The sequence below is a fragment of the Manis javanica genome, chromosome 10, assembly GCF_040802235.1.
Source record: "Manis javanica isolate MJ-LG chromosome 10, MJ_LKY, whole genome shotgun sequence".
Lineage (NCBI taxonomy): Eukaryota > Metazoa > Chordata > Mammalia > Pholidota > Manidae > Manis > Manis javanica.
This window is the reverse complement of record NC_133165.1, coordinates 8,705,517-8,716,011: the sequence shown is the minus strand read 5'-3', so window position 1 is coordinate 8,716,011 and position 10,495 is coordinate 8,705,517. Positions and strand designations below refer to the sequence as shown.

Below are 10,495 nucleotides of genomic sequence, written 5' to 3'. Positions count from 1 at the left end.
AATGTGATGGAGGAGAGAGGGTAACTGAGCTAGGGGGTGAGCAGGGAAGGCCTCTCTCGGGAGGCAGCCTGCAGACTTGAGACCTGAGCAATTAGGAGGCAGCCACACAGATCTGGGGAAGGGCGTCCAATACAAAGGCCCTGAGGGTAGAGAGCTCAGCGACTTAGGGCAGTGGTTCTCAAAGCATGGTCTGGGGAACCCTGGGAACTCCCAGGGCCGGAACTACTTTCACAAAAATAATAAGACAGCATTTTCCTTTCACATGCCTTCTCCCAGGAGTATACAGAGTAGTTTCCTACAAGACACACGATGTGTGGCACCACAGGAGGCTGACAGCAGAAGCAGATATGAGAATCTGGCTATCTTCTATTAAGCTAGGCATTAAAGAGATTTACAAAAAATATAAAGTATTTTTGTTTGTTTTGAAGAACAAGGGGTTATTGTTCATTAAAAAACTGTTATTTATGCTTATATGTAATGCATTTATCATTGTTTTTAAATAAATGAATAAATAAACATTAAGGCATTTCTCCATTTCAATTTCTAATACTTGAAATATCGGTAAATTCAATCCATATAAACTAAGGCTCTTTGGGCTCCCCAGTGCTTTTTTAAGAGTATAAAGGAGTCCTGAGGCCCAGACTTTGGGATGCGCTGACTGAGAGAAGCACAGGGCTGGTGCGGCTGGGCTGGGGATGGCGGGAAGGTCGGGGTGCCTCTGAGAGGCCAGCCGGCTGGGCCCATCTCACAGCGGCCACACGAGATCACAGCGAGAAAACCCGGATTTTGTTCTAAGTGCAACAAGAAGCTCCTGGAGGCTTGCAGGGCATGATGGGATCCAGTGCATGTTCTAGAAGGTCCTTCTGGCTTAAAGGAAGGAGGGAATGAAACTGGAAGCCTGAGAATATTGAAGATGCTCCTGCCGTGATCTGGGAAGAGATGCTGGTGCCTGGGCAGGAAGAAAAGGTGGGGTATATTCTGGAGGCAGAGCAGGCCTGTGGTCACGGGAGAGGGAAGACAAGAATTAAGAATGATTTCGAGATGCTGGGTGGCTGCGGGGCCTGCTGAGACGGCAGGTGTGTCGGGGGTCGGGGGGCAGGAGGGGAAAACTCCCCTCCCTTTCCTTGAGTCATACTGAGGCTCAGGGACTTCAGCTTGCGCTTCAGGTTGCAGCTGTAACCCAGGCCAGTGAAGGAGGGCGATGAGGACTGGCTCCCCAAGGCAGTGGCCCTGGGAGCACATCTTGAGAATGTCCCCATCCCCACCCCCACACCTGAAGGGCTGTCATAGGAGAGACAGGGCCTAGGGGTGCACGGCCCCCTCTGGCAGCTACCTTTGACTTGCCATGGTCCCAGCCAGCTAAGCTGCACATACCCTGACCTGACTAGCAACAGGCTGGCCATTCCAGCTGTGCCACACCCGGCCCCCCACCCCCACAAGGAAGGTCCAGGCCACCGTGGACAGATCCACACCCCCAGCACTGGGTGACCTCACTCCTCCCCTGGAGCCCAGGCAGGGTGGGAGAAGTCAGTAATAAGTCATTGTAAAGCCTTCTGCGAACTGAGAGATGACTATGCAGATGCCAAATAATGTGACATTTGGCTCTATTTATTAATTTACACTTGTCTTGTTCCAAAAAGGACAGAGCAGAAATAAGGCCTTGTTCCTTAACCTGTTAGTCCCTGGGCTGAAAGAAACCCTGGTGTCCCTCAAGAAATGATTTCTTAATTAATATAGTCTCAAATATGAAAAACAAAAAACTACAGGGCAGTACTTACAGAAATGTTAGTACATTTACAATAAAATTACAACTGTGTGTAAAAAAAAGAATGATAGAAAAAAGAAATGATGTTTTCCCAGGCCAATCTGTGTTTAGTTAACCTAGACTCACAGCCATCGTTTACATTTACCTGGCAATTATCTCTACAGAATTTCTCTAGACCCTGGGGCAGGCAGAGTCAGCTCACATTTCATGGCTGAAAACAGAGGCAGGGCTGCAATCAATCTTGTCATGTAAGACGGGTTTTAAGGACGGCGGTGGGAGGCAGTGTGAACTGGCGCGCTTTCTGCAGAGTGCATGCTGGAACTGTACACATCAAAATGAAGAACTGGCCCTCTTGACTCGGCAGTTCCACTGCTGGGAATTTATCCCACAGACACACAACGTTTGCACATTGCACAGAGAGCTTCAGGATGTGTCTTAAGGATGTTCACTGTGACACTGGAAATGCCCCAAATGTCTATCAGTACCAAGCATTACAAAAGATTTTTTTTTATCGATCCATATGACAAAATAGCGTATGACAGTTAATGAGCATCAGGTCGGTCTATATGCGCTGATGTATATGACCGAATTAAGTGAAGACACAAGGTGCAGAATCGCATACATGGTATAACCCCGTGTGTAAGACAAGCAAAATGTTTAAGTGGCCTGCGAACAAATGCTTCTGGACGGATATGCAAGAAATGGTTAATAGTGGTCACTGCTGTGGCAAGGTGGACTTAGTTCTCATTTTATCATGTCCTGTTTGGATTTTAAAATATCGTATGCTTACAGCACATATATTTCTAAAATGAATTAACCAAATCAAAGAAGGAAATTAGGATGAATCATGAGGAGGAAGGAAAACAAGACTGGGATTTTGGGCAGGTTTTATGCCTCCATTTGTTCTGAAATCAGTAACTGCTTTTGAAAACATTTTGGAACATTTGCAATTGAAGTTTGGAACCCTAAATCTGGGGAGGTTTCTTGGGAGGGGACAGCTTGGCCGGCTTTCTGAAGTTTTATAATCAACAGCAACGTTATCTTTCGAGGGATCGGGGTGCATATGGATTTACTTAAAGCAGGCGTGTCAGAACAGGAAGGGGAGAGAGCGGCCTGCCCTTCTGGAGAAGCAGTTCTTTCTGCTCTGCTAAGGCAACTTTGAACTTTCTGTTCATGTTTTTTTGGGGGGGAGGGGAAGAGGAACGTTTGGGATGAGCTCTGGTGGAAGTGGGAAGAGGTGCTCCCAGCTCCCAGATGGAAGACGCTGGCAGCTGCCTTTGGGCAGCAGGGCCTTCTTCTGACATCTCAGTTCCTTCAGGGATGGTTACCCCTGGACCACACAATCTCTTTCTAGTCATTACACACACAGAAGGAAATAACTCCCCCACAATTTCATTACTAATAATCTAAATATTTCCAAGAAATTTCCAAGAAACTTCTTTAGTCTTAATTCTGAGAAGTCCTTCTGTACCCCCAAGCAGACTTTGGAAAACCAAACCCAAGTCACAGAACCCCAAAGAGAGGACCAAGATTCATTTGTGGGGTGGGTCTTTAATCTTGTGTTCTACTTTGATAAACTCTAGGAAACTGATGCTTCCAGCAGCCTGGAAATCTGGGGAGAAGGGAAGCTTACACAGACGCAACCAAGAGGAAGCCCTAGGACCCCCAGGAGGGGGCAGGAGGTGGTGCAGGGTGGGGGCGGCTCACCTGGCACCTTGTCCACAGAAGCGAACACAGAGCGCTGCACGGTGGGGTCGCTGCTGCCCCGGCGGCACTGGTCATAGAAGCGGAAAGGCAGGTGCTGGGTGGAAGAGGCAGGGCCGAGCCCAAACCCCAGGACTTCGGTGGCTGGCTGGATTGGGAGGTCCAGGAGCGCTGCATTCAAACAACACCATGGTTCATGCTCAGTGGGTGGGGTGGGGTGTAGGAGGTGAGGCTGGTTGGGTGGCTGTAGCCAGAGTAGCCATGGCCCTGCCAGGCATAGCACCTGGGTAATGCCAGAAGGGAGCTGGCAACCTGGAGCTGGTGAGACCAGAGTGACGCCAATGCCCGCCTGAGGCTCTGAGCACAAGGTGCCTAGTAGGGGATTCAGAATGGAAGCTGGAACAGTCTCCATCTCAGATCCTCGGCTTTCACACACAAAGGATCCTTGCCTCAGCTGCTGTTTCAGACCCCAAAGCAAATAGGGCCAGTTCTTTCCTAAAAGTTCATATATGTGCCCATGGGGAACTTTGTGAGAGAGAACAGACACCCACATGTACGTGTGCATTTATGAGTGTGTTTATCTGTCACAGCTGCTATCTTCTCATCCATAAACAAATCTCATGATATAGCAATTTGGAGGGGCATTTTAAAACCAATTTAAGAAATACCTAAGGCATTAGTTCTAACAGCCAGTTTACGGCATAATTCTCAACTTTCAAATGAAATATTTAGCCTTCATGCCAGCGGTGAGAAACTGCTTTACATTAAAAAAAAAAAACCCTCTGAAAATAAATCTTAAAAGAAAGGGTTGAATGATTTAAGCCCCTTTGCACATTACAAAATGCTTCTGTAATGAATCTGTAGGCCAAGCTTCAGCTACGTGAGAATAAGACGAGGTTCTCTGGGATGCGGGCTGTGCAGATCGACAGGGCAGGCGTGCTAAATAACTGAATCTGCAATGCTCAGAAGCCCAGCCCTCCACAGGGTTATTTTTAGGTGATCCCTTTAGAAAGCTCCCCTCCTCCCCCAGTGGGCTGGAAATCCTCCCAGCAACCACACCAGAAGGACCACTGGTGCTTGAACTGAAAGGCGCTGGTGTCTTGAGAAGACTATTTATAACCTCAGGAGTTGCTAGAACGCCTTTTCCCCTGGGAGAATGCTGTGCCTTCCGCCCGGAAGAGTAAAATGCCCTCGATTTCAGGGCCTTTGCTTCTAAGAAAGCCGGGGCCTTCCTGACACTGGGCATTGTCAGCCTCCTCACAAATGCACCAGTCCCTGTGAAATGCAAACGTGACTTCTGAATTCAGCGCTGGGTCATGGTACCCTCCCCAGGCAGGGCAGCCTCTCCTGAGAGCTGGCAGGGCAGGAGGAAGGGCTGAACTTCCCAGTAGGAAGCTCTGCACGTGGCTTCTGCTAACTAGGCAAGCCACTGAGCCTCGGTTTATTCTTTTGGACAATGGGCAGAACAGACCCTGGTGATCTCAAGGGTTGTTTTAAGGAGCAAAGGTGGCAGAGGAGTGCTGAAGCGTTTTGTAAACATAAGCTAGAGCACCTCCACGTGCAGGAGTGACAACAGTTGTCCCACCCTGACAGCTGCCTGCTCATGGCCTCTTGCCTGGTAGGAGGGCTCTTGCTCTCCTCTTCATTGCAATGCTAGAAACTCTCCAAAAAGTCAAACACTTGGGAAGTGGGAGATTCTGAGCAGCTTCTCCATTCTCTCACCAGAACACAGTTCCTGAACTGTGTGCCTTCTTCTGGAGGAGTAATGGGGGTTTGTCAAGGTCAATGTGAGAACCCCTGTGGCTGCTCCTGTCCCCCCAACCGGCTCAGAGAGAGGACCCTCCGCTGGGGCCAGCCACTCACCAGCGATCCTCTGCATCTTCATGCGCCTCGCCTGGATGCGGCCCTTGGCCAGGCGCTGCTTGGCGATGATGCAGCGGATGTGGTCCGAGAAGACGAAGGTGGCCTGGAGGATGGGGAAGGGCTTGGAGTGGGGGCTGGACGCAGGCTTGTGGATGGTGATATTTAGGGCGCGGCTGTCATCCTCCACGCCAGTCACCTGCATGTCCTGCAAGGGGAGGAGGCAAAAGAAAGGGTGTGTGTTGGGTTCAGGAAGAAGGAAGCTGCTTGGAAGCGGTAGGATCCATGTGTCATCAAGAAAGAGGTCCCCCACATTCAACTTTGCTTTTGCTTGGAAGGAGACCATCAGCTTCCCAAGTCTGAGTCAAGGATAGGCACAAACCAGAGCAGGCCTAGTGGGAGGAGACACAGTGGGAAGCACACAGCACTCATAGGGAGCCCACGCTGGTTGTGGGGCTGGTACCGTCTCCATGACGACTCAAGTCAGCTAGTGAATAAATGGGTACAGCAGGCTCTTCAAGGGGCCACAGGGAACCCGCCAGTCCAACTCCAGTGATTCTTACTCCTGAGAAACCAGAGATAACAAACCAAAATCCCTATGCCATCTGGCATGATCTTAGATATGTTTGTTTACCTACTGACCAATTTCTCCCTTGTTTCTCTTAAGAAGCAGGCACTGTTGGCATCCACTTGAATGTCTCTGAAGAACTTCTGGTCCTACAGGAGAAAGGCAACCCTAACAAAGGGACAGGGAGGACATTTAGCAGACATCTGAAGAGAACTATATTTGAAAGTTGGAGAGGGAACTCCCGTTTAAGTGTAACAAGGATGAAGCCAATCCAAAACCTCAGAACAGATTCTGTGTATAGGACCCGCTTCCCGCCAGGGTCTGAGGTGATTTAAGAAAAAAACATGGGGCAGGAGATAGGCAAGAAAGTCAGAAATGCTATAAGGGGTGGGGAAAATATTGAAAAAGCCTCGTGAATAAGAGGGTTTACTGTTCGTAGGCATTACTTCTGGCACAGACTCTTTGGAAATCAGACCTGCATTTAAATGTTACAGTGGGGATTAGATGAGATATTAGACATTTAAAAGGAGACGCTGGCATATAGTAATGGCCTGATGAATAGTAGCTACTGGAAGACGCCCAAAAGAAAAGGTGTATGTGGCTTTCATTGTCTGGTGGAGGACATGTATTAATCCTTGGAGGGAGAAAAAGACTTCCCTGACACTAAATTCTAAAGGAAATTGATCATAAGCCCAGATAAATAAGAACACTTAAGTCACGTAATGAACAACCTCTTACACGGGAGTCTTTTTTTTTTAATGAAAGATTCTTCATAGAGTTGTTTCTCATGTCACTCTAGGTAAGGGACATTTTTTTAAATGGAAAGATCTTGAAAAAGAGGCTGGGGAAAGGGTTGCAACATCTTCTATCCTACCTGTGGGTGGTTCTTGCAGAGAGCTGAGTGCTGCCAGCAGGTCACACTGTGGACAGGCAGATGCAGGTCAGCCCGAGCAAGGCCTTGCCAGCAAGCAGGACTGCCCAGCAAGGAAACAGACAGGCTCCGAGAAGGGCAAGCCTCAGGCCTGGGAGCCTCTGAGGATGTGGGATGTTCAGGCCTGGGGGCCCGAGGGTGGTGGGAGCTACAAAGCTGTTCTCCATTTCTTGGATCTACACTTCATTCAGTCAACAAGATGGCATTAGGCACCCATCACACAGACAAACTGTAAGAAATCCCAAGCCCTGACTTGGTGTTTGCTGATTTAGAGCCCAGCTCTGCTGGAAAGCAGGTGAGGACAAGGGAATGCCCATAAATCGCCAGTGGCAGCAATCATTTTAAAGAGGAATCTGGCAGGTTCTATGAACACGGAAACTAGGGACACCCCCAACTTCTTGGAATCTGTCTAGGGAAACCCTTGCCCAGATGCATAAGGAAGTAAGAACAATTCTGTTCATGGCAGCACTGTTGGTAAAGGTAAAAAGCTGGCAGCAGCCACAGGACACTGGCTAACTACGCCTTGGCTCGCAGCAGTTAAAAGAACACCAGTAAGTCTGCATATATTAACACGGTCAGCTCTCTAAGACAGACATGAATGGAAAAAGCCAAGTTCAAAATACATTCAGTGTGATACTATAAAAAATACACAAACGCATACACACACACACCCTCTCAAGGGTTTTTAAAAACAGTACATGTAGTTATATTTATATACGCACTTGGCAGAGCATCAGGTCAGGAAGAACCATCTTGATAACAGAGGAGAAAGTTGAAGGTTTAGGTCAAAGAGAACTGGGCCCTTATCTGGGCAGTATTTTAACTTCTTTCAGTGACAATCTGTCCACATAGTTCTTGTGTCATTAAAAATTAACTACAAAGATGATACTTTTTGTACGTTTGTACAGACAACCGAGAAGAGTTTCGGGAGTTCCATACCTGCAGAAGGCCCGCGAACTTGACCACACCCCAGCCGAGTCTGGACACGTCTGGCTCCACCAAACTCATCTGGTAAATATCGACAGCCAGGAACCGCTGGACCATGCCGCCGTCCTTGGTGGTCACCGTGCACGCGATCAGGTCGCTGTTGTCTGGGAGGAGGCAGACGGAGAGCAGAATGAGGCGCTGTCGGGCGGCCCAGCCTAGCGGAGAGGCCCAGGCTGACGTGCGTTCTGCTGGGCAGCAGAGCTCGGCAGACAGGGCCTGGGCCTGCAGTCACACACATCTGGACTGAGTCCCTCCTCTGAGTCATGCTGGGCAACATTTTTATCTCTCTGGCTTCACTTGCCTCATCTGAAAATGGGGATGATACCCGCCCCTCTAAAGTGCCTTGTGAGGAAGACAAACTGCATAGAACACAGGGTTTTACAATGTTTACTGCTGGGCAGGCCGGGGCGGGCTCTTGGAGTGTGCTAAAAAATAACCCACAAATTGAGCATCCCAGCAACATCCCAGCACTTCCTGGCAGACCAGTGGTGGTGTCTAGCCGTAATGGTGTTCACCCGAAGTAAGTGAAGACAGGAAGACAAGAACCCCTGCTTGGTCACAGAACCACCAAGCCCTCAACTTAGTGTCTTGGCAAGTCAGAGCCAAGCTCGGCACTGCAGTGCGTGATCCTCCTGCACAAGGTACTTGGCCCCTTTGAACCCTGACTGTAAAACGGGAATACTTTCCCTTACCTTGAGATGTTGGGTGCTTTCAATGAGGACAGAGAGGTTAAAGCATTTAGCATGGGGCCCTCGTGGTATGCCGGGTCCCTTCTCTTATTTGAAACCTATCCCCAAATTCTGTATCTAATTTAGTGCCTGTCCCTGACAGCTTTGAGATCACCAGGTCAACACAGGACCATTAAATCCAGTTGGCTTTGAATTCCCTTCAGTGGAATCCTCTACTATGTCTTTTAAAAATAGCTCAACCAGGAAACAACCTAAATGCCCCCAAATAGGGGAAAATTTTTAGTATGATTTTTTCTCCCATCATATGCAAAATTATATACCCATTTAAATATTATGTTTAACCAAACTGTGAACAGTGGTTACCTATGGGGAGGGAAGTGAGAACTTGGGGTGGGAGTGTGTGCATGTGTGTGTATGTTAGGGAGGAAGTATCTTTTTTCCCTATACACCACTGTATTGCTTGACATTATTTTTAAATGAAACTCCTCAGGATATACTTCTGAAATACATAATAAAAACCCAAGCAATGGGGTGGATGATTGTGCATTGAGCATTGAGTCCCCTATACAGAATTTTATTGTTGTTAACAACCATTTGATCAATAAATATGAGAGATGCCCTCTCAAAAAAAAAAAAAACCAAGCAAAAAAATCCTATTTATAAATAATTGCAATGACATTTTAAAGACATTAAAGTTTGAAATGAAAGAGAGGAGAAAAACTTTATTACTTTGATTTCGATGTAAAAAAAATACCCATAAGGAACTACAAGGGCAGAGAAATAAAACACTGAAAGAAGTCTCTGACTAGAAGCATAGTAACTGGGTTTTTTTATGGGGGGAGGGGGAAGCAGCTGTACTGAGGTATAATTTATAGACCATAAAATTCACCCACATTTAAGCTTACAGTTTGAGTTTTGGTGAGTCTACAGTTGTGCATGACTTCACTTCAGGTGAACGCTTCCCTTCCCACAGGAAGTTCTGGGATCACAGTAGCCAAACATTTGGGTTAAATTTATTGGTGGGTAGGTGGGAGAGAGGGGGGCAGGTAAATACAGGTGGTGTAAATTCTGACCCCAAACACAGTAACACACATGTGATTACAAACGGGATCCAATCTTCTCTGAGGATTTTCTTCCCTATTTTTAACTTCCATGGAGATCTAGGGATAATAGGTAAATTTTTTCTCCCCCCAACTCCCTGCACACACTTCACTCTGACCCTCTGACAGCACAATCTGGGATCCTGGCTTCACGGGGACATCTAGCCCATCCTCCCGTCTTACAGGCTTCGTATTTCTGTCTCTTCTTCCTAGCAGAGGACCACCTAGGATAGCCAGCTACCCCTTGGCAAACACTGGCACCAGACAGGCTTCACTTTCCGGACTGTAGTTTTGTATTATCTATGGCAAGAATCTTCCTTCCTTTCCTAAGAGTCCAGCCAACTATTTTAAAAGCTTTCTAAAAATTACTGTAACCAGAATTTCTAGTTTCATACTGAAAGACATCTAGTCTTCTACCTTGTCAGAGATGGAAGTCCCCATATTCATTCTCAGAGACATTTTCTTTGGGATGGGTGGTTTATTTCCCTCACTCAACACTTAAAACATTTTCCTCAGTGACAATCTTTCATGTTTTAAAAACAAAAGGCAGAGCAAAACAAATAAAGGATGCTTTTTCTTCCCTTCTTTTCCTTTCTCTTTCTTTCCCCTTTTTCCTCCAGGAAGGGCACCTCAGCTTTCTCTGGAGCCTGCGTGTGGATGCGCAGGGTGGGGCACCACCACGGGTGTCAGTGTCTGGGGGTGGGAGGTGGGGTTTGTAGCAGGTAAGCCCCTCATAGAGCCCGGCGCTGGGCCTTAGGGGGTTCGGGGTGTGTGTGTGGGAGACCCACCACCTCCACCACAAAGAACAAAAAAGGAAGGATAAAACCCCAAAGCGGAATGACTTTCAGTAATGCAGTTGAGACATCAAAGCCCTGTGGGAGATTTCATAAG

At 47.6% G+C, this 10,495-nt stretch overlaps 1 protein-coding gene across 7 annotated transcripts in view; it reads right to left on the bottom strand.

Moving 5' to 3' along the window:
• CLEC16A (C-type lectin domain containing 16A) overlaps positions 1 to 10,495 on the bottom strand; it is a 197,255-nt gene that overhangs the window by 43,514 nt on the left and 143,246 nt on the right. For all 7 annotated transcript variants that reach the window (XM_073214758.1, XM_073214759.1, XM_073214757.1 and 4 more), the window contains 3 exons: positions 7,768 to 7,919; positions 5,333 to 5,537; positions 3,473 to 3,640 (listed from right to left, as the gene is read on the bottom strand). In XM_073214758.1, coding sequence (XP_073070859.1) covers positions 3,473 to 3,640; positions 5,333 to 5,537; positions 7,768 to 7,919 — 525 coding nt within the window. The remainder of the gene's footprint in view (positions 1 to 3,472; positions 3,641 to 5,332; positions 5,538 to 7,767; positions 7,920 to 10,495) is intronic.